Source organism: Ictalurus furcatus, chromosome 29 (genome assembly GCF_023375685.1).
Source record: "Ictalurus furcatus strain D&B chromosome 29, Billie_1.0, whole genome shotgun sequence".
Taxonomy (NCBI): domain Eukaryota; kingdom Metazoa; phylum Chordata; class Actinopteri; order Siluriformes; family Ictaluridae; genus Ictalurus; species Ictalurus furcatus.
In genome coordinates, this window is record NC_071283.1 from 3642250 (window position 1) to 3667841 (window position 25592).

At 42.3% G+C, this 25592-nt stretch overlaps 1 protein-coding gene across 1 annotated transcript; it reads right to left on the bottom strand.

The window, feature by feature from the left end:
* Positions 1–2508: 2508 nt before the first annotated feature.
* On the bottom strand, positions 2509–25228 carry n4bp2 (NEDD4 binding protein 2). Its single transcript, XM_053619005.1, has 16 exons — positions 24898–25228; positions 22474–23416; positions 20342–20466; positions 14914–15002; positions 13975–14051; positions 13406–13552; positions 9488–11967; positions 6424–6509; positions 6190–6235; positions 5880–6097; positions 5637–5761; positions 4994–5120; positions 4487–4660; positions 3963–4131; positions 3674–3797; positions 2509–3585 (listed from the first exon to the last, which is right to left on the bottom strand). Exons 1-16 carry the CDS (start codon positions 25142–25144, stop codon positions 3528–3530), a joined length of 5235 nt encoding a protein of 1744 aa, XP_053474980.1. The 5' UTR covers positions 25145–25228; the 3' UTR covers positions 2509–3527.
* Between the last annotated feature and the right edge of the window lie 364 nt (positions 25229–25592).

Sequence of the window (25592 nt, forward strand, 5' to 3'; positions counted from 1 at the left end):
GACCACGTGCAGCTAGAAGTAAGTTTTCTGATTACATAGTATCTCTGGATGGCCTTTCTGTTTCATCATGTACAGCAGTAAAAGACCTCGGTGTGATTATTGATGCCAGTCTTTCATTTGAAGCTCGTGTAGATAATATTACTAGGATAGCCTTCTTTCATCTGAGAAATATTGCTAAGATAAAAATTATAACGTCAGTACATTATGCAGAAAAATTTGTTCATGCTTTTGTTACCGCTAGGTTGGATTACTGTAATGCCTTACTGTCTGGATGTTCCAGTAGGAGCATAAACAAACTCCAGTTAGTCCAGAATGCAGCTGCAAGAGTCCTTACTACAACCAGAAGATATGACTACATCCCCCCGATCTTATCAACACTGCATCGGCTCCCAATTAAATTTCACACTGATTATAAAATTCTACTATTGACCTATAAAGCACTGAATAATCTTACGCCGCAGCACCCGAGTAAAATTTTGGTCTTTTATGATCTACTTCAATCAAAACGTGCAGGTTATTTGTTGGTACCTGGAATAGTGAAGGCTACAGCAGGGGGAAGAGCGTTCTCTTACAGTTATGGAACAGCCTTCCAATTAGTGTTAGTGTTAATTAGTAATTACAGTCTCAGTGTTTACCTATACGCTGAAAACATATTTGTTTACTCGAACCTTTTGTGAATAGTTTTTTTTTTTTTTTTTTTTTTTAGATAAAGGAGCAGATCTAGAGGGTTTGCAGGCATAAAGTGATGTGGTGAACTGGGATTATTGGATCTGGACTTTGTGGATTTTGGACTGTGGGCCCCCCCACTCTCACACATTCACTCAGGTTTGTTGACAGTGGAGTGGCTGGTCACTTCATGTGCCAGGGCACCCTCATGTCTGTGGTTTCTTCCTTATATCGTCTCAGGGAGTTTTTCCTTTCCATCGTCGCATCCAGTATGTGGCGCTAGTCAATAGAGGCAACGTGAAACACCACTAAGAAACAAAACATCACTTCAGATTGATGCGTCTCATTTATAGCCATAAACTAATCACTAATGGCTTAAACATTAAAAGGTAACTTTTGCCACTGTTCAATCATAAACTTTCTAAGTAAGGAATTTCATGTAACTGGACCTTCACGAATTTAAAATGTAGACTCTTGTAGACTGTATCTTTTAGAAAACATTTTACCCAGCATTTATTTTTCAATAGTTTCCTGTTTCATGTGTTATAAATGCATTGCCAATGCAAAATAAGCAAGGAAGTAATTTATAGGCTGAGGAATGTATTATTCATGTATTATGCATGCTTGTGTAATGTGTAACTCAATAAAAAAAGTATGGTTTCTTCTGTACAAGTTGGTTTGCAAAACTCTATTACAAGAGACCGTAACGTCAACATCCAGCCATCCTGAATATAACGATCTGGATAAAAAAAAAAAAGTATTTGATCATTTTTAAGCTTATTATTATACAATTATTAATTTTGCAGTAATGTAGGAACCAATTTAACATCTCATGCTTGAAACATCCATAAATCCATTATCAGTTATGAGAAATCTACATTTTAGTCCCATAGCATTACCTCAAGCCTGTTACATATGTTCAACAGGAAGTTGCATCATACAAAGATCAAGGGAAGAACGGTACATTTTCTCGCTCTTTTTCTTTATATTCAATGACGTCAAGGATTGTAATATTGATTGATTGATTGATAAAGTCACCTTGAAAACACAACCCTGTTACCCAGGTTATAGGTTTAAACGATTACGTATATGATTCATTCAAAATAATAATGATGAATTTAAAACACATTAAAATGTAAAAATAGTAATATTTTTGCTAAATCAGTGGCCTTATTGTCCATGTCATTAGCAGCTTGTCAGCAAAGAAACTTTGTCAAATTGAGATGCTTTGGCGATGGGTTAACATGTTTTTCGTTTTTTTTTTTTTTTGTGTGTGTGTGTGGTTAACTGCATGTTTTCTTACATTCAGTGTCGAAAATGTGTTAGATTTTATTGTTTGTGTTTCCAATTTTTTTTTTCCCGTTTTGAAAATGGATATCGCATCAGACCTTCATTTTTTTGCAGAAGTTTGTGCTGATGTCTAAAGTCATGTCAAAAACCTTTCACAGCTCTCATAATCTCAGGATAATTCCCAGAACAGGAAATGTACACGAGTTGATGGAAGCATGCTAAATGCTATAAACAATGGGTGTGGCCGTATAACCAGGTCATATGATTTAGAAACGCTCAAATATCGTCCCCTGGTGGAGCAAAACATCCTCACTTTAATTTGCAGACATGTGAACATTACCTCATGGAGAAACCTGACCTTTGCAGATCTAAATAAACGTCAGAAAAAAAGCTGCTGAGTTATATTTTCCCCACCAACGATTTCTGCAGAAATCACACAGAGCAGAATTTATGAAAGATGAACGTGGGACTGAATATCGTGGTGATAAGCACGGTTTTCTTTTCTTCCATCTTAATAACTTCTGTTGATTAAATACGACAATCACAACTAAATACAAAAAAAAAACAAACAGATTTTATTCTTCAAAATATACAAATCTGTATCATTAAGAACAGCAGCATTACAAAATATAAAATTAGACCTGTAATGAAACCACAACAGCTGCAAAGTGGTAAATAAATCCACGTTCATAAAACACCATCAGCTTTGTTTTTCTCCGCACATATCAGGCAGCTTTAGAGAGCTGATCTGCAATCAGCTTCTAAGTATACTTGTGTTCAAAATCTCGGTCCAATCAGACTGCACTAAATGATCTCTTCTGAGGAATTATTTAATGTTCTTCTATCAAGGGAAAAAAAAAAAAAAAGCTGACGGACTAAAGCTGGCTCTGAACAAAACTGCATTAAGATTACACACTAAAATGAAGACGACAGAAGCTGTCCGTTTGACTAAATTAAAACTCACACACGCGCACATACAACAATCCAATCCTTTTCAAGTGTGAAATGACTTCATAAATCAAATGTAAATCAAGCAGCCTGATTTTACAGAATTGGTCCACAAGTATTTGACTGATAGTAAACGACTATGATATTACTCTGTGTTGTATTTAAACGTTAAAAGTACCATTTGTTATTCTGTCTTATTGTTCAAAATAAGAATGCCTTACAAAAGCGACATTATAAAAGTATTACCTGCTTAATACCATTATTGTATTGTATTCAAAGCTTATGTAGATATAAGAACCTTTTTTTTTTTTTTTTACAATATTTACAAAAGTAGAGTTTACCGTATTATATACACAAATGACAGAGATGAGCAAGAAAGAGAGAGAGAGAGAGAGAGAGAGAGAGAGAGAGAGAGAGTGATAGACAGACAGACAGAAAGAGGGAGAAAGAGAGAGAGGCAGAGAGAGAGAGAGAGTTAGACAGTGCAACAGAGAGCGAGAGAGAGAGAGAGTGAGAGAGTAAAATGTGTGAAAATAAGGTGAGAGAAAGAGAGCAAGAACGAAAGTGAATGCGGTATTTAAACGTATAGGAAGAAAGAAAGCTGCGGTCATTACACTGCACAGCTAATAATCAGCGCCATGCAACACGACGATCACCAAACCCGGTTTCGGCTCTGTGAACCTGGGAGAAAGAGAGAAGATCAGGGATTGAGACTCTATTTCCGACTTGTGTCTGAAAGCCACACAATATTTATTGGGTATGTGCGCACTTGTAATGTTGGCTCTTAAGGTAGTCAAGAACAGCAGGCCTGACACGAGCCACACCTCCTTGGCTGTGGTTGCCTCTTCCTGTGATGACTGACAGTTGGGGACGGCACAAGCCCTGCTGCCATTCTAACAGGAAACAGGAAGTCGATTACACAAGCTCAAAACAGTGATAAAATCAGCACAGATGCGCCAACAATCTGAATCCAAACTCTAGTTATCTCATTGAGAACCTACTTGTCCGACGGTACACGCGGTACAAGATCTGCGCGTCGGCATGTGTGTTTTACTCACCCAAGGTTTTAGTAGCGAGAACCTGCTGCAAGTGATGCAGAGCCTCGTTAACATGCAGTCCATGCAGATCCAGAACATTCTGAGGCAGAAGTGTCGAGTTAACACGTTCAAATATTTGCACTGCTGCTCTATGATTCGCCTCCTTCATCTTCTGCCCGTGTAAGTGGCCCTGCAAGTGTGCACACACACATAAAATGTGACATATTTCAAAATCACATGCGTGTCAGTAGAACAGTGTATTAGGTATTCGTGATAAAATGATGTATAGTTTTGCTGTTACATGTTACAAAGAACTTTTAATCAAGAATAGCCTAGTTTTTACAGAAAAACTAGATTCGGGTAAAAAAAAAAATAAAATAAATAAATTACAACTACAGGATATTACAGTAAAAGAAAAGAGAAACAATGATACCGGTTTAACCAATGTAATAACTGCACTTCCACAGCAGTGTTGTAAGCATAACACTGCAGTGCCATAACAAACCACGTCATCTATTTCCTCCACCAGAGCGTGTGTGCCAGACCTGTTGAGCGTAGAAGCTGGCCACGTCCTTGCGCCCTTGCCTGTAGGCTTCGGCAGCTTTATCAAAACACTCCTGCTGGCGTTGTCTCTGAAGCGTAGCTTCCGTACGAAAGTCCACGTATTCTGGATCTTCTATGTCCTGGAACTGTGCTGCGACTGTCTCGTTCTTCTGCGACTGGCAACCAACACGGAACGTAAAACACGCAGTAATTAATTTATGTTGAAAAAACCTCTATCAATAAAGCACTGGATGGATGATAATGATAATAATAATAATAATATAAAGTGGTATAATATAATAGAAGGAACAAGTACAATAAAATAAAACATGCATCAAGGTAAAATAAGGTTCAACACGAATAAGAAATATTAAATCAGTGCAACTAACAATATAAGATCATTATCAAGCCCTTTATTAGTGTAATAGATTATGAAAAATTACACTGTCTTGCATATATTGAATGAAAAACCTTTTATCAGACTGTAAAAATACTGCATGTGTCCTTACCCTCTCTTTGCTAGGTGCTCTACACTTTTCATTATTTTCCGGGACAGATCCAGATGCTACTACAGTTCTCACGGGTTCATCGTCCAATAGGGTGTGGAGAAACTGCTCTGTCTGCTCCAGAGAGTAACTGTATTTAAATACATTAAATGTTAGCGATATGTACGTAACCTGTACATTAAAAAGCAGTAACACCGGCGCAAATGATATGATTTGAAGTTGAGGAACTCATTTATGACTAAATGTTAGTCACCCGAAAACTTTCCTGTGTAGGAAAATTTGAAATTACAGCTATACCTCTAACTGTTCCAAAGTGCTGGCACTGGAGACTCCTTCCTGAAAATGTTAAGTAAATGCCACCTTACAGAAAATCTTTTTTTTTTTAAACTGTTCATCCCTCATACAAGTCTCTATGTAAGCTGTAACTATAGAAACGATAATGTATTACAATGAAGACATTAATAGAAACCTTGTATTTGGAACTACTGTCCGAGCTGCTGTTACAGAAAATGAATCAACACATTCTGGCCAAATCGAGAATCGGGAATTCAACGGTGCTGTGGTAAATCAATAATTAAGAACCAGGAATGAGGTACTGAAATAATGTCTCAAATAATAAAGCTCCATTTTTTTTTCCTTCTCATACTTGTGGTCTCTGAAGATGTCCCTGAGGAAGTGCCTGTCAATGGTGGGGAAGAGGGCAAACAGCTGTTTCTCCTTTACTACGGCTGCTCCATCTTTCTTGTCTAAATCCCAGCGACTTAACCTAGACTACACACAGAAACCACAGACAAGATGGTGTTTATGTGAAAAGCGGTCTATATTTTTTAAAAATATACTACATGCTGCAAAAGAAATGAGCACTTGTGAGTTTGTGTGATCGTTTTACCTTCTCTAAACCGTCCTGCAACACCTGCTGTTCAAGCATGATGTCCCGGAGAGAAACTGGAGGGCGGGATATATTCCAGTGGTCCATGAGTGGAAAGCCTTCTTGGACACCCGATTGGTTGACGAGGGATGAATAGCCGTCTGCGCCAATCAGAAAATGAGTAGCCGAGTCCCCTAGCCCAGCCGCGGTTGGCTGAGAATCACCCCAGTGTACAGAACCTGGGTGAGTGCAGAATAAAAACAGTGAGGGAACAAACGGGGTTAGAGATGATTCTACACAAGCACGTCTGTCCAGAAATATCAAGACTTACTCTCTTGCAGTAGATGATACGAGAGAGCTGCTTGCCTGTGCTTCTCCTATCAAAAAACGACAGAACACGTCCTTGAAGACATTTTCGCCTGGTCCATTTCATCTTAGTGAAACCTTGATTTATTTGACTGCTCTGTGCCACCACAGCGCTTGTCCCAATGTTAATTTATCGAGTACGTGTACAGTACAAATCCGCAGATTTTATATTCAATAGATCGGCTGCTAGATCATTTACCTGGATGGTTTCTTTCCATTTCTGATGCAGGAGTTTGGCTAAGTTCAGGTCCATCACCACTGAGCAGTTTTCTGGGGAAAACTCACCTAGTAGACAAACAAACATTTAAACATGCTGCTTTGTGTTCTTATTTGACATATTTTGTGTCCCCTTCCCTCATTTTTCATATTACTTCAAATAAACCACAGGCGGGTGAGAAATTAAAGTCATAGAAAGCAAAACAAAGTGCTTTAGTAAGGTGTTGGGTCGCCACCAGAATATCTTCAATGTGCCTGGGGATTGATTCTACATGCCTCTGTAACAGGTGTGTAACCAAACACGAATACATTGTACGGATTGAACCGATTCGAAGAATATAAACTCATAAAAATAGGAGATGGACTACTTATTTCCTTTCTTTCATTTTTAAAAAGCTTGCTGGAAAGATTCACAGGGCATCCGGTTGAGACTAGAGGTGTGCATTGGGACTGGAAGTCAACTGAGCAAGAAGCTTCTCAGTTTCATGCAGGTAAGAGGTCAGATATGAAGCTTGCACAACAAAGAAGGACCATGCGATGCATATACAGCATGCTTAGTAACTCTCTAGTCAGGGCTGTGGTGGTTAAATTAGACTACTAGTTTGTTTATATTTTAGGAAATAAAACTAAATTAATTCGAAAACATTGTATTCAGGTACAAACAAAATAACGCCTGCACGAGTCTTAATCCTAGTCTGTTTATATATAATTATGAAACTGAGTGATGTACAAAACAAAATAGAAAAACATACTGTTTAGACCACACCCACTTCAGGTTTATGTCCGAATACAGATGCAGATATTTGGAGCACTAATCAAATATTGATAGTGTCACTGCGTTATACCCATACTCTGGAACTGCACTTGAGTTATGAACACTTTTTTTTTTTTCCCAAAGACTATCCCCTCAATGGTGTTTTGCTTCAAAAGCTCCCATATGATAGAAATGTTTCATCAAGGGATATAGATGATCAGTCAGAAGAACTTTGTATTGATTTGCAGAGTGATGCTTCACTCTAAGGGAACAAGTGGAGCCAAACCATGTAAATAAATGCCCCCCAAATTTTGTCCTTAAATTTGTCACCCATGTGCATGGCAATGAAGTTATTAAGTAGACCGTCATCTTTGATCTGACAATAGGCTTGGACTTTCATAGGAACTAGGTTGGAACTGAGGCCTTTTCATTTTAAAAGACCAACGGTAAAACAACAGTCGGCTGCTTAGTTAAGTTTTCTGATGGCACAAGTATCAAGAAGGGAAAATAAGGTATATATACACTATATGGTCAAAAGAATGTGGATACCTGATCATCATATCCATATTTGAGACTTCCCTAAACTGTTTGGCACAAGGTTTGAAGCACACAACTTTATAGGATGTCTTTGTGTACTGTAGCATTACAGTTTCCCTTCACTGGAACTAAGAGGCTGAAACATCATGACAATGCCCCTGTGCAGTCCATGAAGACACAGTTTGTCAAGTGTGAAGTGGAAGAACTTGAGTGGCATGCACAGATCCCTGACCTTAACCTTAACACCTTTGGGATGAACTGGAACACCAGCTGCACCATAGACCTCCTCGCCCGACATAAGTGCCTGACTTCACTAATGCTCTGGTGGCTGAATGGGCAAATCCCCAAAGCCTTGTTATAAAATCTAATGGAAAGCCTTCCCAGAAGATTGGAGGTAATTATAACAGCAAAGGGGGGACTAAATCTGGAATGGGATGTTCAAAAAGCACATTGGTGTGATGGTCGTGTGTCCACAGACTTTTGTCCATATACAGTCCTCTCCAAAAGTATTGTGTAAAGTAAACAATTCTTTTGTTTGTGCTATACACTGAAGACATTTTGAGTCTGAGATCAAAAGATGAATATGAGATTCATAATATTTCAGCTTTCATTTCCTGATATTTATATCTATATGTGTTAAACAACTTAGAACATGGAACCTTTGGTTCAACCCACCCATTTTTTTTCACGTGCTGAAAAACATTGGAACAATGTCGACAGACAGGTGTTTCTTGTTGTCCAGCTATGCCCTGTTAGATTGGTTTTTAAACAATTAATAGCGCTGAAGGTCTACTCTTGGTTTGAGCCCCGGGTTTTTGCCTGTGAAGGCTGCATTTGCTGTTAAAAAGGACAAACCAACACGAAGACCAGAGAGCTGTCTATAGGAGAAAAGCAAGCCGATTGTACGCTGAGAAAAGATGGAACAACGATCGGAACAATTTACAATGAAATGCAGAAGCATTGGGCATGCCTAATATAACAATTTGGATCGTCCTGAAAAAGAATCAGTCAAGCACAGGGGAAGTAGCGTCATAGCTTGGTAGCAGCAGAATGAATTCAGAAGTTTACAGAAACATTCTGTCTGCTAATTTACAGAGAAATCTTTCCAAGCTAATTGGGAGGAATTTCATCATGCAGCAAGACAATGGCCCAAAACACACTGCCAACTCAACAAAGGGGGAAAAGTGGAAGGTTTTAGACTGGCCAAGTGAATCACCAGACCTTAACCCAATTGAGCATGGACATCACTTCCTTAAGAGGAGACTGAAGGGAGAAATCGTCCAAAACAACCAACAACTGATAGAAGCAGCAGTACAAGCCTGGAAAATCACCACAAAAGAAGAATGCAATGGTTTGGTGATGCAAGTGGGTCACAGTCATGACAGTTATTGCAAGCAAGGGACATGCAAACAAATATTAAGTTATTTAGTATCACAAAAGACAGTACTTTTGCTCATCTAAAAATTAGGTGGTCTGCCGCCAAAGGTGCAATGTTCTAAGTTGTTTAACCCACCTAGATGTAAATACCAGGAAATAAAACTGAAATTCTGTTCCATCATCTCATATTCATCTTTTGATCTCAAACCCAAATGTCTTCAGTGTATAGCGAAAACAAAAGAATTGGCCATGTCGTTCCAATACTTTCAGAAATGACTATAGTTTATATAGTTTGTTTGAATTTCACAAAAGTCTGAAATTCTCCCATATAGGATATGGATAATTAAAATTTAAATCACTGGCAATATGGGCTAATTACCTGGGGAGATGCCTACAGGTCCAAACAACTCAGTGAGCTGCAGGGCAAGTTCTGTGGTTAGTTTCATCTCCAGAGTCTGAATGTTCATTGGCCCGTTTTTCCTCTGGCCCCTTCTCTCTTTTTCTCTTTCCTTTCTTTGTTCCTCCTGCTTATGCACCATCTCTTCAAGCCATGCCCGTGTTATGGCATTTACTTCTTCTTTTGTCTCTCTGTCTTCTTCTACCTCATCCATAAGTCCTCCACCAAGACACTTCTCAAATACTTCAGTTTGCGGGATTTCACTTTCCAACTCTGGCTGTAAAGAATTCTTTAGAGCTTTATTCTCTCCAACAGGTTCACTGGGATTCATTACAGTGGAAGGTCCAGTCACACAATCAAGTGTTTCCCTTTGATCTGGCTCTTCAGGTTGGTGCTCTAAAAGTTTGATGCTCTGGTCATTACTGTCCTCAGGTTCCCGATCAACAATGCCCATAGTCAAGCTGGTGTTATTTGGTACTAAAATATCAGGGTTTTCACAGCAATTACTGCCAGTCTCTTCTATTACTGTGTCTCTTGTGCAGATTATTTTTGGCTCAAACAACTCCCCTATCACCTGACAGTCAAAAGATTCTTTCTTAGCACCCTGAACTAAATCATATCCTTCCGTATCTTCATGATCAAAAACATTTTCCTCATCATCCCTACAAAGATGTTCGCCTGAATCAAGTAGCAAGTTGGTGGTCCACTCCATATCCTGGTGACACTTTTCATACAAGTCCTCCAGAGTCTCCTTGGGAACATGTTTAAAATGGCGGCTAAGTATTTCCAGGCTGTTCTGTTTGAAGGGTAGTTCTCTCAAGTCATTCTCTTCTACCTGTGAGCCTTTCTCATGACATACACGGTATGGTATCACCGGCTGCTCAGAAGATTTCTCTTTATTGATTTTTGGAACATAACGCAAAGGGTTTCCCTCCAAAATAACAATTCCACTGGTGTCTGACTCTGGCTCAGGACATTTTTGCTGGTCAATTCGCCAGAGGAGCGCAAAGTCCTGAGGTTCTGTTTGGGCAAAGGCACTGTGGCATGTTGGGAAAAGCAGTTCTGGTGGTGCTGGTGAAGGATTCAGCTCTGACTGCTGCAATGAGGTGACTGGATACCCAGCATGAGGACAAGATGAAGGGCTTTGATGGGTGAATGTAAGTGCCAGTTTGCAGGATTTCCCTGCTCTCCGACTGGGAACTTTCCTTCTCTCCTGGCTGGATTCAGAACTAAACTCCACTTCACCTCCTGAGCTTAGGGGCAGGTAAGCATTATGGTTTGGTTTAGTTTTCTGCTCTGAACCCCTCTCCAGACCAATTACCCCATTTGCTGGAGCATGTTCATCTGTACATGCCTCTTTTGTATCCCTTTTGGAAGATTCATTCTGAGTGGCTCCAAGTTCTTTGATGGGGCTTGGAGTATGAACATCTGTACCTGCCTCTTTTGTATCCCTTTTGGAAGACTCATCCTGACCGGCTCCAAGTTCTTTGATGGGGCTTGGAGTATGAACATCTGTACATGCCTCTTTTGTATCCCTTTGGGAAGACTCATCCTGACTGGCTCCAAGTTCTTTGATGGGGCTTGGAGTATGAGAGTTGCCTTTTCCTGGATCACTGGATCTTTCAGACTTCCAGTCAAGGACACAGTCAGGGAGTACTGGCTGGGCCTTAGTCCCCAAGCATGAGTGATACCCATCACCACCTACAGGTAGGAAGTCCTGAGATGTTTCTTGAGGAATTTGATTATTGTCTCCTTGAAGAAGATCTAGAAGCTTCTGGAACTCTGTCTTATCTGGGGTGTCGGAATTCAAATGTCCTACAAATTTACTCTCATATTTAGTTGTGTCTTCTTCAAAGTTTGACATTTCCTCATTTGGGCTTTTCCCTGTCTGAGATGCTGACTTCCGACTCCGTTGCCCACGCTGTTCAAGGCTTTCACAGGGCCAATCTCCCACAAATTCGAGCTGCTCTGTATTCAAACTAACACCATCCCCAGTGTAATCATCCACAGAATCACCCTGACTTGCTTTCCTTACAGAATCACTAAAATCACATTTCAGAGTGCTAGCGTCTCCATCTGCAGTTCTGGTCTGCGCCCTTGCTCTCTTTACCCGCTGGCCAATCGACTCTGCATACATCACTGGCTGTTCCAAGGTCCTCGCTTCCAATAGGCCAAGATCTTCATTTATGTTGCAGTCATTCTGTCCAGAAATTTCCATACAGGCATCCAGTTCCCGGTCTATGTCTGCTCCATCTAGCAGCTCTGTAACATTTTCCCGGGAGGACACGTATTCCTTGGACCCGTGTGATCCAAAGTTGCTTTCTGCTGCACCCATGTTTGCTGAAGTAGAACTACATTTACAATCAACTGATGAAACATCAGGCAGAGAGGAGGAGAGATAGCTACCAGGTTTACCAAACCCAGAGTCACCCACTAAGTCAGGATGGCTTGCTAAAGGCTGCCTATAAGGAAAAACGAGCAAATAAATAATCAAGAGATTAAAAGGGGCACATATGCAATCAAGTAATTGTACGCAATGTTCATGGTTTAGTCCCTTCATGGAAAATCACTGAATTTAAAATAGACCTGACTAGGTATGCATCAACATGGCTATCTATCTGATACTCTGATAATTTACTCATACTTGACACTGTACAAATGCTATGCAACCAATATCCATTACCATGTCAATTTGAGGTAAACATAGCAATCATATTTCACAATTAATGATGGCATTCAAAGCACAGCAGACTGCAAACTGTGCTCTGTGGACAAAATACCAAGAGGAGGTTCTACAGCATCTTCCTGCAATACAATTAATTTCCTAAAATATCAAACATTAAACTCCAGATAAGGAGTTAATTGCTAACAGCACACATCAACCAACACGGCAGCAAACACTAACTAGATGAGAAAAACGTTCACACACAAGACCAGGTGAATAAAAAGGAAACGCTCTCAGTCACGATATCGTTCTTGATGATCAGCCGCTATCAAGTCTTCGACAAGGAGGGATTCTAGCACAATGAAAATATTAAAATCTGTACAGAAGCGTTTTTCCAAAGCGAAAAACCCCCTCTCTTCTCCACTGGGTAACTAATGTAGCTAGCTAATACACTTCATTTCAAGTCAACTAGCTAACATTATAAAGATTATAAAGACAGAGCTAAATAAAATGTTCCAGGACATGCTTGATTGCTTATTTAGTAGGTGATGTATTTTTTCAGTATTAGTATTGATATCAATGTGTACCAAAAAAAACGTGCACTCCATCTGAACAGAAAAGTCCAGAACATTTTCGTTAAACCCTACTCGCATCTAATATAGGCCAACGATATAGAATTACAGTTCCTTCATACATAGTGTGTTATTATAGTAGACCATACATAATTTACAACAAATTTACGACAGTCTCTATTCTGTGACATCACCAGAAGCTGGAATCTATACACTGTTAATGCTCTGGGTCTGAGAATCTATATTAGAGGATTATCAATGGTTTCCATCATGGGTAAAGCCTGTGAGGTCATGCTGGTCTGCTCTTGATATGTTCAACAGTTTTCCTTTATTTTTTAGGACTGCTACATTATACACAAATCTGTTCATTTTGACACACATTCAGGCTATACAACACTGACTTGTTATGATTTTTACAGCTCATGGTTTGGTAACCAGGGAATTGCAGGCTTTGAAAAACTTTGTTTTTTTTTCCCAACAGTGGCCTTGACACTATGTTGGTTCTTAAGATTATCTTGCAGAGAGGGTCCAGTAATTAAGGCTGAAATTCTACACGTGAGATAAAAACAAAAAATAAATGGCTGATCATCTATGGATACCTCTATATTATGTATTTTACTAGATAATTAATGCCTCACGTCTCATATAAGTACACAAACTCACTCTGTTGGGTGTGTGTCACACACATCCACACCGTAGATGGCTGTGGATTTGGGCTGTGAAGCCATTATATTCTGGACGGATACATAACGATCTTGGTTCTCCAGCATGCGTCGGATCTTTTCCTTCGTTACTCCATGTTTAGTACGTCTACAAAAAAAAAAAGAAGAAGAGTAAAACAGTCGGACAATAATACTCTGAAACGTTGATTCGCCACTATTACTTCACTGATATTGAACGATATTTTAACCTATATTGACCCCACAACGTCCCTGGAACCTGTAAAGCAAAAGCTTTGTGGATGCTCTAATGCGCTTTGACATTAACTAGGTTAAGATCAAAGACTAGTTTGAAAGGCAAGAAAACTTCATGGTATGTTAAATATACAACCCAGCATTATAGGATACATCTAGGTAAAGGATAGCCACCTAAATAAAGTGGACGATGAGTGTATATAGACTAACTTAGCTAAAACCTTCTTGTCTAGTTGTCCGTGTTTCTCTAGTTTTGTCTGGTTACTATATATTTTACTGTTTATGATGTAGTTTTATATGCTGTGTTTTCTGCTATACTTCTCCAACTCTCTGGCTTTGGTTTTCCACCAGGTGTTTGGCTCACGGAACAGCACTCTGTATTTATGCTTCTGTGCCTGAAGAAAAAAAAAAAACAAACAACAAAAACAAACAGGTGAAACTAAGGTCAAAAGGTACATCCCCGGTCCTGTTTTTGCATCAGAAATGCTGTGAGTAACATTCATCAAATTTTTCATCAAACAATTTGAACAAATCCTTATTAAATGATTCACTGCAAAAAAGTAAGACAATGGAAAATTGAGAAAAATTTTTTTTAAAATAAAAATGGCTCATTTATTGAAGACATTGTTACGTCTTTGTTCTTAAGTTCTTGTTTGTTCTTAAAGTTTAAACGCGGCATTGCTGTTATTCTACAGAGCAGCATGCTTTGCTCGATTGCTCTAAGCCTTATAGGCAGTGTTGCCAGGTGCAGGTTGTTCAAAAACACATCTAGGATGACCGAGAGCTATGTGACCGTTGATCTCACAGCAGAATGTGAAAAGCACTGTGCTTCAGACACGCCACCCGGAGTCACGCCAGTGAAAATTTAGCCATTTTAAATTTGTTCGATTCCAATGTACAGCTTTTGTTTTGTTGCATCACACAAAGAGTTTCCAAAAGTTTCTATTATTGTACTTTTATAACGTTGAATGCTTTAACTGAAAATGGAAACCCAAGGCACATATTTATGCAACGCTTCATTTTCGCTGTCTTATATTCTGCACCAGATCGTTTCATATCGAATTTGAATTTTGTGTATGGTTTACGCCACTGGTTATATGTCATTTATTTCTGGATCACTTAGACAGATATAGTGTATACAGAAATACATTCTGCCATATTAGGGCAAGTGCTGCAGCTCATATAAGGTGTTATAAGCACATAAATGTGTAAATTATGTACAGTAAAATGACTCTTATGTTAATGCTAATGGCTTACCAATGCAACATAGGGCTTCATCTCCCAGCACTGCAAATTGGTGTTGTCTATAATTATAGGGGTTAGACCTTCCTCAAAAGCTTCTTTTGCTGAAAACAAGAGTGAAAATGTATATTTAACGACTATGAAGGAAATGTATCAGTTGCATGTATTTTTTAATATGTTTTTGACCACCAGTTATTTTTAAATACCTGGTGTGGTGACAGGCCTGTGGCTGACGCACAAGAAATAAAGATCGCAACTGCCGCTGTGGTGCTGAAGAGACAGCTCCACTTCAGCACCACCAATGTTTTGGACAGCCGGAGAGCGCGTGGCGGGGCCGCCGACACACACACAGCTGCTGAATGGCCCGCGGCACGGAAAAATTCCACCATCCAGCAGCCGACGGGAGAGTATAAAAGGGGCGATACTCCGCTCACAAGGGAGAGGAGGCTCTCAGTGTGTATGCGCTAAACTTTGCTGTGTGTTTTACAGACAGTCCCGACGCGAGCAAAGACTCCGCCCCCTGACTGCACCCGCGGCTTTTCCTGATGGCAAAACGGGATCCCCATTACTCGGGAAACCCCCAGCACGCCCTCGGCAACCCCTCGGCGACGAAACACATCCCCACTTCGACAGACACGCACACCCACACCAAGGTTGTGGAGAGGGTGGCCGTGGACCGGTTCCTGAGGACTCTGCCACCCACAGAACGCCAGGCCGTGGGAATGCAAGCTCCCGGGACACCCAGGGAACTACCGACTACCCTGGAACGCACCCTGACCACCCTGGACCGGGGGACGCCGAAGAAGGCCCAGAAAACCTGGCTGGCAGGGCGTGTCCTCCCCACGCTGGACCTGCCGAAACCGCCCCAGCGAGTGAAGGAAGCACGAGTGCGGGAGGCCTACATGGCCTGAGGCAAGGAGGACGTCGGGACAGAAGGTAAGCTGCGCACACACACACACACACACACACACATTAACCCGCACTCGTCTGTGTTCCAGCAGGTAAACTGGCAGGGGAACTTCGGCCGAGAGCAGAAAGATGACAGCCACCTGAAGTATTGTTGGGCCCAGGTGCACCAGATTGAGGGGGTCGACCAGAGTCCGAACCAGAGACTCCCCTCCTCCTACTTTCTGGTCAAAGGAGGCCTTCTGTACCACCGGACCAATCACAGAGGGGAAAATGTGGACCTCTTGGTCGTCCACAAAGCCAGAACGCAGGCACTGATGCACCTGGCCCATGCCCATCCGCTCGGGGGCCATCCTGGAGAAGCTGAAGGACCGCTTTGTCTGGCCAGGCATGGACGCAGAGGTCCGGGGCTTCTGCCAACAATCACCCCAGTGCCAACACACGGCCCCGAGGAAGCCCCCACCAGCGCCCCTCATTCCGCTTCCCATCATAGGCGTCCCCTTCGAGAGGATCGGCACGGACCTCGTCGGGCCGCTCCCAAAATCCGCCCGAGGTCACGAGTATATATTGGTAATAATGGACTACGCCACCAGGTACCCTTAGGCGGTACCACTACATAAAGCCACCTCCCAGAACATCGCTAAAGAAATAGTGCTCCTGTTCAGCCGTGTGGGGATCCCAAAAGACATTTTAACCGACTAAGGTACCCCGTTTGTGTCAAAGCTAATGTCTGTGTCGGCTGTTGCAAGTGAAACACCTAAAGGCATCCGTCAACCACCCACAAACAGATGGGCTGGTCGAAAGGTTCAACCGGACCTTGAAGCAGATGTTGCGCCACGTGGTAGACGAGGAAGGGAGGAACTGGGATCTCCTCCTGCCGTACGTCCTCTTTGCCATCCGAGAGTGCCCCCAGGCATCCACGGGCTTCACACCCTTTGAGCTCCTCTTCGGACGGCGACCTCATGGACTGCTGGACGTGGCACAGGAAGCATGGGAAGAACAGCATTCCTCATTCCGCTCGGTCATCGAGTATGTACAGGAGATGCAGGAGAAGATCAACTTAGTGGCCCCGATCATCCAAGAACATATGAGAGCCTCCCAAGAGGAACAGAAACGAGTGTACAACCGTCCAGCGCAACCCCGCGAGTTCCAACCTGGCGATCGGGTACTCCTGATAGTACCAGCAGCTCCTGTAAATTCCTAGCTCGGTGGCAGGGCCCATATACCGTCCTCGAGAAGAGAGGCCCTATTGTGTCCTGGAGGCCCGCCATAAGGCTATCGAGGAGGAGGTCAGCCGGATGCTGCGGGACAACATCATAGAGGAGTCCAACAGCCCCTGGTCCAGCCCTATCATAGTCGTACCGAAGCCCAACAGAAGTATGCACCTCTGCAACAACTTCCGGAAGCTAAACCAGATCTCGGAGTTTGACAGCTATCCCCTCCCTCGGGTGGACGACCTAGTGGAGTGATTGGGGAGGGCCCGGTTCATCTCCACCCTGGACCTAACAAAGGGATACTGGCAAGTGGCGCTGGCCCCAGAGGCGAGACCGAAGATGGCCCTCAGCACGGCGAACGGCCACTGGCAGTACCGGGTTCTCCCCTTCGGGCTACATGGAGCACCTGTGATGTTCCAGCGGCTGATGGACATTGTCCTGCGAATTATCGTGCCTTCGAAGCCGCCTACCTGGACGATGTGGTCATCCACTCCTCCACTTGGTCAGACTACCTGTTCCACCTGGGGGAGGTCCTGAAGGAGCTTCGGAAGGCCGGGCTGACAGCCAACCCCAAAAAGTGCCACCTGGGGCTGACTGAAGCACAGTACCTCAGGGCCGGGGCTTACTGAAGCCCCAGACGAAGAAAATTGAGGCAGTGAAGGGTTATCCCCAGCCTACATCAAAAAACAGGTACGTGCCTTCTTGGGGTTGGTGGGGTACTACCGTAGGTTTGTGCCTAACTTCTCCTCAATAGCCTCCCCCCTCTCAGATCTCACAAAGAAGGGCCAGCCGGACCGGGTGAAGTGGTCTGCAGATGCAGAGCGGGCATTCCAAGCCCTGAAGGAAGCCCTCACCAGCGCCCCTGTGCTACATAACGCAGACTTCACCCTACCGTTCACTGTGCACACAGATGCATCCAAGACCGGGCTGGGCGCTGTTCTCTCACAGACCTTTGATGGGGAGGAGCACCCGGTCCTCTACATTAGCCAAAAGTTGTTCCCAGCTGAGAGGAGGTATGTGGCTGTGGAGAGAGAGGCCCTAGCGATAAAGTGGGCCATCGAGGAGCGACGGTACTACCTGACTCAGCGGCACATTGTCCTGGTGACAGACCACGCCCCACTCCAATGGATGGCCAAGGCCAAGGACACTAACGCCAGGGGTAACTCGATGGTTCCTCTCCCTACAGGATTTCTCTTTCCAGGTCCAGCACCGGGCAGGGACCCAACATGGGAATGCAGATGGCCTCTCATGACGGGACGCCCTGTGGGCCCGACACACGACGACAGTAGGCCCGGAGTTGAGGGGGGTTACTGTGGCAACAGGCCCGCAGCCGACGCACAAGAAACAAAGATCGCTCCTCCCGCGACTGCTGCTGTGGTGCTGAAGAGACGGCTCCACTTCAGTACCACCAATGTTTTGGGCAGCCGGAGAGCGTGTGCCGGCAGGGCGGGGCTGCCGACACACACGGCTGCTGAATGGCGCACGGCACGGAAAAATTCCACCATCCAGCAGCCAACGGGAGAGTATAAAAGGGGCGATACTCCGCTCGCAAGGGAGAGGAGGCACTGAGTGTGTATGCGCTAACCTTTGCTGTGTGTTTTACAGACAATCCCGACACGAGCAAAGACCCCGCCCCCCGACTGCACCCGCGGCTTTTCCTGACGGCAAAACGGGATCCCCGTTACTCGGGAATCCCCCAGCACGCCCTTGGCAACCCCGCGGCGACGAAACACTTCACCTCACATCCCCACTTCGACACACACGCGCACCCACACCTTCTCACGAACCATTTTTGAATAAAGATTTCTCCACGAGAGACACTGAAACGGCCTCCTGTGTGTCTGTGCTCTGTCCCCCGCTGGCTAAATTCCCTACACCTGGTAATGTTGAAACTTAGAGGTGACTTAAATGTGATGTGCTAAGAGTAAAAAAAAATTATGCTTCAATTATATATTATTACATAGAGTATAAATATTACAGTCCCCTCCGAAAATATCGGAATGGCAAGGGCAATTCTATTGTTTTTGCTAGAAAATAAACACATCTGGGGTTTGAGATCAAAAGATGAATACGAGATGACCGGTCATTTTGAATTTCAGATTTCACTTCCTGGTCTCTGGTCTTCATGTTAATTTAATAATCATTTTTTAACAACGAATGCAATCTTCACAGGAAAAACCCCAGGACTCAAGTGAAGAACAGACATTCAGAGCTATTAACTGCTTATAAATACACACACACACACACACACACACACCTTTAAATCTGAATTATCCATATCCTATATGGGAGAATTTCAGACTTTGTGAAATACAAACAAACTATATAAACTATAGTTTATCTAGTTTAACTATAGTCCTGAATACTGAATAAGTATTGGAACTGCATGACCAATGCTTTTGTCTTTGGTATACACTGAAGACATTTGGGTGAGATTAAAAGATGAGTATTAGACGATGGATTAGAATTTCAGCTTTCATTTTTTCTTTCAAGAAAGAAACTACTGGTGTGCTAACAACCAGATATCGAACAGGTCTGACAAGGAAAACAACAGCAGCTGATGACAGAAATACTGACTGTTGTTTTGGCATTTTCCATCAGCTGTCAGTGACCTCATCAACAACCTCCACAAGGCAGGGGTGAAGGTATCACCAAGAAACTTTGACACCAGAAATATAGAGGCCATAGCACAAGATGCAAACCAAAATCTCTGGAACCAAGAATCTGCTCATGATTGAATGGTCAAGCTCATCGGTCAAGCATGGTGGAGGTAGTGTCATGGCTTGGGCTTGCATGGCTGCTCCGTGAACGGGCTCACTCATCTTTATTGATGATGAAACTCATGATGGTAGCAGCGGAATGAATTCAGAAGTCTACTGCCAACACAACAAAGGACTTAAAATGTGGAAGGTTTTAGACTGCCCAAGCCAATCACAAAACCCAATTGAGTAGCATTTCACTTCCTGAAGAGGAGATAAACAACAATGGAAAGAAGCTGCAGTACAAGTCTGGAAAAGCAACATAAAAAAAGAAGAATGGAACAGTTTGGAGATGTCACTGGGTCGCCGGCTTGATGCAGTTATTGCAAACAAAAACGGAGATGCTGCTATTTACTTTAAAATCTGTTCTGATACTTTTGCTATGGGTGATCTAGCACCAAAGGTGACATATTTAACACATCTGACTTGTTTTTTCTTTTACTTTTAATCAATGCACTTATAGTTTTGTAAATTCGTCCTCTGTAAAGCACTCTGACCTGCCTGTTTTATAGGAAAAAATACATCAAAACAACAGATGCCTGGAAATGATACTGTACTGCTTACCTCTTAGATGGTTCCACGCATGGGCCTCTCCAAGTAAGTGTGGCTCAAAATGGTACACTCCGTTCTGCGTGAAGTACTCATCAGTACTTAGGACTATTCCACCTGGGTTTTGTTCCAACATTTCACTGCAGAGGACAAGAAACACCACAGCGTTGTGGTCACACACACACACAGACACACGTGTTTGTCTTACTAACCCGCTTCCACTGACACATAATTATTAATGCAGCTTATTAGTGCAATGTTATGCCTAAACCTAACCCCAATCTTAGAGATAGAAGAAAAGAAAGAAAGGAAGGAAGGAAAGAAGGAAAGGAAGGAAGGGAAAGAAAGAAAGAAGGAAAGAAAGAAAGGAAAGGAAGAAGGAAAGAAAGAAGGAACAGAAGGAAAGAAAGAAGGAAAGGAAGAAGGAAAGGAAGGAAGGAAGGAAAGGAAGAAGGAAATGAAGGAAGGAAAGAAAGAAGGAAAGGAAGGAAGAAAGAAGGAAAGAAAGAAAGAAAGATCAAACCTGTCAGATATTCCTGTTCTTGTGAGAACACTTGGTCCCCACCAAGATCTAAAGTTATATAAGATCTAACACCAGGCCAGACAGTCTTTATCACTTCTCATTCATATTTAATATTGTAAAATATCAGCCATGCATTGCATTATTTTATTGATTTTCTAACACATAAGATGATAATACATGTATTTAATTGCGGGGCAGTGGTGGCTTAGTGGTTAAGGCTCTGTGTTACTGATCAGAAGGTCGGGGGTTCAAGCCCCAGCGCTGCCAAGCTGCCACTGTTGGGCCCTTGAGCAAAACCCTTAACCCTCTCTGCTCCAGGGGGCGCTGTATCATGGCTGACCCTGCACTCTGACCCCAACTTCCTAACATGCTGGGGTATGCAAAGAAAAGAATTTCACTGTGCTGTAATGTATACATCACCAATAAAGACTCGTTATCATTAATTGAAATTATGCTGAGTGTGTGAGTATACTTCATAGAACTGTTACAAATGAATACAAGCGCACGCAGTCCAGTCCATGTCCATATTATACTGCATACAATAATAAACTGTAATTCAGGGGTCAGAGTTCACCAACTTAACGTCTGTGCAACGCAAAAGCAACCAATACCGAGCATTAAAGCATAGAGGTTTGCGCCTTTCCACTTTTTACGTGGGTTCGTATACACCCTGCTATTATTTCCTTATTGCTGTGATGTCATTTCCATATGAATATCTCTAGCAGAGCTCTTAGAACAGAAAAGGAGATTGTACTATTCCTGTTTGTCTTTCTAAGGATCATCCGCCATCGAAACCTTTCACCTGTAAATCGTCCACTTTTACGTGTTCTTGACTACTGATTAGGACGTGGCCGAGTCACATGCTTTATTTTTTTAACGTTGTATTTATTTAACGTTGTATTTATTTATTTAGCGCTTGTACAGACAGGTGACGAATGAAAGCTCACATCGACTCGTTATGCCTCCGCCACGACGTGACGGTCTTCATGATTAACTTTTTACTGTCATCTCCAGCTTCTGTGGTAAATTCACCAGTGAATGCATAAGAAAGAAATGTGTTTTTTCTCCTCAGTTAAAACTAATTCTTAAATTCTTGCTTACCTTATTTTGCTACCACCTGCACCATCCCGCTTGAAATACAAGCAACGTTCCCGACTGACGTGTACAAACAAAAGCGCTGTGGTTTTGATTTTTTACACATTTGTGCTCACCAGGTTGCATCATTATACACATATGTAATTCTTAAAACATAGATGGATGTAAATCAAAATTACAATGTTTTTTTGGGTACCTATAATGACCCGATGTTATCAGTGCACTTCGGTGACCTAGCAAACAAGACAAGAAAACTGTATAATATAGGCAGTGTCCACCTGTCCATCTGCACACGTTTATAGGAAAAACCCCATATTGTGGTAAGAGAAAACACAACAGGGGGAAATCAAACGACGCTGGTTTAGTCATTTGTGTTACCAATAATTGCATTCAACCTCAAACATAATTGAAGCGTTGCTATTCAATGTTATCATCTCAGAAAATTAAAAATACCACAAGCCATCATCTACGGAAGCATGGTTATGTATGGTGCTATGGTTATGGTATGAGACCATGAATAAATTAATACCTGGCAAGTGTCGTTTTGCCTGATCCTGGAGCCCCTCTGAGCAGCACCAGTACTTGCCCTTCCAATTTGAGTCGACTCTGAGGATAAAGCATCCACGACTTGGGAACCGTAGCCGAGGGCTTCAGAGGAGCGTGACTGACAGGCCTGGAAGGCATCCATTGAGTCATGGAAGTGGGATTTGTTGTCCAGGGGTTAGGGACAACAGGTGTGATAAAAGCTGGTCCATCCATGCAGGGCTTGAAATCTGGAGCTTGGATATTCCAGAACGTGTGCAGACTTTGAGGACGTGGGATATTAACTGATATTTGCGTCGGAAACTGGTCAGGTCTGCGGTAGGCCTTAAACGCTGAAGGTCTTGGGGCAGCAAAGGTGGAATCATGTGTCAAGTGACTAAAATCAAGAGAGATACCACTCTCCTGGGGCAAAGACACCCCCCCCAAACTGAGCTCGTTTATTGGTGAAGCATTTCTTTGACCGCCACCAATCTTGGCAGTGGAGGACGAACTCTGCTCACTTAAAGACCCTAATTTGGAGTCATTTGGAGTCACATCTAGCTGATCAAGCTCCGTCAAAGCTTCTTGAGCTAGAAGGGGACTCGGTGGAGCACCGGCGTGAAGGGGAGCTGACTCGGAAGGTAGAGGCAAGACAGAAGGAGTAATAGAGGATGGTAAAGGCTGGCGCATCGTTAAAGATTCCAGTTCTTGGTCAATAAGAGAATCAAACTCTTCAGTTAAGTGAGTTGTTTCCGGGCTGAGCTCCTGACGTGATTCTTCATAATTGGACGCTGCTGATAGGACTGATCTTTCTGTGGAGGATTTAGTATGAGATGGACGTGGTTCCAGCAGAGCAGCAGCCGTCTCAAACCCCGAAAGTGGAGGAGAGGTTGTGGTCTTCCCCTCAGCAGCACCAGACAACTCTAGGAGTGCATCCATGGCATTTTCCACTGAGAGAGCGAGAGAGACAGTCAGTTTAGGTGTGTATAATTACATCTTTGGATACGTCAACATTTAGTTGTTATAGAGATAGATTTGTTTTAGAAGCATTGTATCCTGATATATTCATAAATAATGTACGTACAGAGGGGGAAATAAGTATTGAACGTTTCAACATTTCTTTCAGTAAACATATTTCCAATGAGGCTTTTCACATGTAATTTTCACCAGACATCAGTATTAACTCAAAAAATCTGTAAATATAAAGAATTTACAACAATAAAGTCCATAAATAAAGTTATGTGTAATAAAGTGGAATGACACGGGAAAAAAGTATCGAACACGCTAACTGAAATTGATTTAATACTAAGTAGAGAAGCCTTTGTTTTTTAACGACAGCTTCAAGACGCTTCCTGTATGAAGAAATTAAAGGGCCGTGGTTTTCAGGTGTGATTTTGCCCCATTCTTCTAAACATATTGTCTTTAAATCTTGTTCAATTGGATGCAAGTCAGGTGAATGACCAGTCCAAGTGTCATTCCACTTTATTGCACAAAACTTTATTTACGGACTTTAACGTTGTGAATTCTTCATATCTGCGGAGTTCTTGAGTTAATACCGATGTCTGGTGAAAATTTCATGTGAATAACCCGTTTGTAAAATATATTTACTGAAAACAAATCTTGACACGTCCAATACTTATTTCCCCCGCGGTACGTACAGTGAAATCCATAAATATTTATACACTGACAAATATACCGGAGTTGAAAATTATATCATGTATATAAGCTCAAAAAAAAAGGGATTCTTATGTCATCTACGAACAGTTTTCTCTGGTCTCCAGGACGTTAGGTGTTCCTGAACTCGCCAGTCCCTCGAACAGCTGAGCAGCCAAATGTCTGATTACTTTTGATCCCTTTATAAGGGGGGGGGGGAGCACTTATGAAAAGTATAGCAATTCCTACACTGTTCACCCAAATTTGGGTTTAAATATCCTCAAATTAGAGCTGAAAGTACATTCAAGTCCACACTCTGGTAGCAGAAATAGTAGTCAGATAAAATAACAATAACTTTTTCAATATCCAGTTATTTGTAGACCTGCCTGTATATTACACCCAAGAAAAGTAGTATGAAAAATAACCTGCCTATTAAAAAAATATTGAAAAATAAATAAATAAACCAAAACCTTGTCCAAACCATTATAGAGTGTTGTCTTTACTAGTCCTGGATCAGTGTCACGTGATCAAACATGCGGGATATGTACTAATCTGGTTGTGAAGCTGAAGTATCTACTCCATATACAGGTGTAAAATCTTAATTTTATTTTTTTTTTTTAAATAACGTCACCAGGATCACTTTCAGTTTTAAATCTCTGAGCAGTCCTGGGATCTGCGCCACAGCCAGCAGATCCAAAATCCAGTCTGTTGTGTTGTTGAAAAGTTGCTGGGGCGGTTGGGTGAACTACCTTCACTCCACACACATGGCCTGACCTACCTTTAAAATCCGCCTCGGAAAGCACTATGAAAATGACATCAGGGTCCAAGTCAGAAAACATATCGTGCATGCTCTTCACGATTTCGTCCTTGTTCTGCAAACTCAAATCGGACATAGTAGATCCCGAGAGATCACGCGTTACAGAAGCAGATCCGTTCGGCCCGGGATTATAATAATAATGAGCGCTGACATGTTCTCCTGACTGGCCTGCTACTGCACCGGGCCCGGTTTTCTTTTTCTTAGGCATTCTGCCAGACCAGCCACTGTTTACAAGTTTGTAGCCACACGGACCGAGCGAACATTAGCATTTGGACCAAGTAACAACGACGTGTTTTTTACGGGAAGGAAATGTAACAGCACTACTAGCGGTCAGATTGGGAATAACATTTCTGGAGCTGAAGTGGGAAGATTCAACCCGTCCGCTTCAAATGATTACTCTTCGGTATTATTATTATTATTATTATTATTATACTACAGTGCTGCTTAGTCTGTTAAAACAGTAGAGAGTTTTTTGACGTGCTGTTTTATTTATTTATTTATTTATTTAGTATGGCGTGCAGATTCGGTCCTAACCCACGCCCGGCTGTCAGTTTTATAGCATTTACAGCAGCGATGCTAATCACTCCAGCTCGGCGCTGCTCGACTCCTGAATCGAAATCGAATCGATTCCACACAACACACTTTTCTAATCTCAA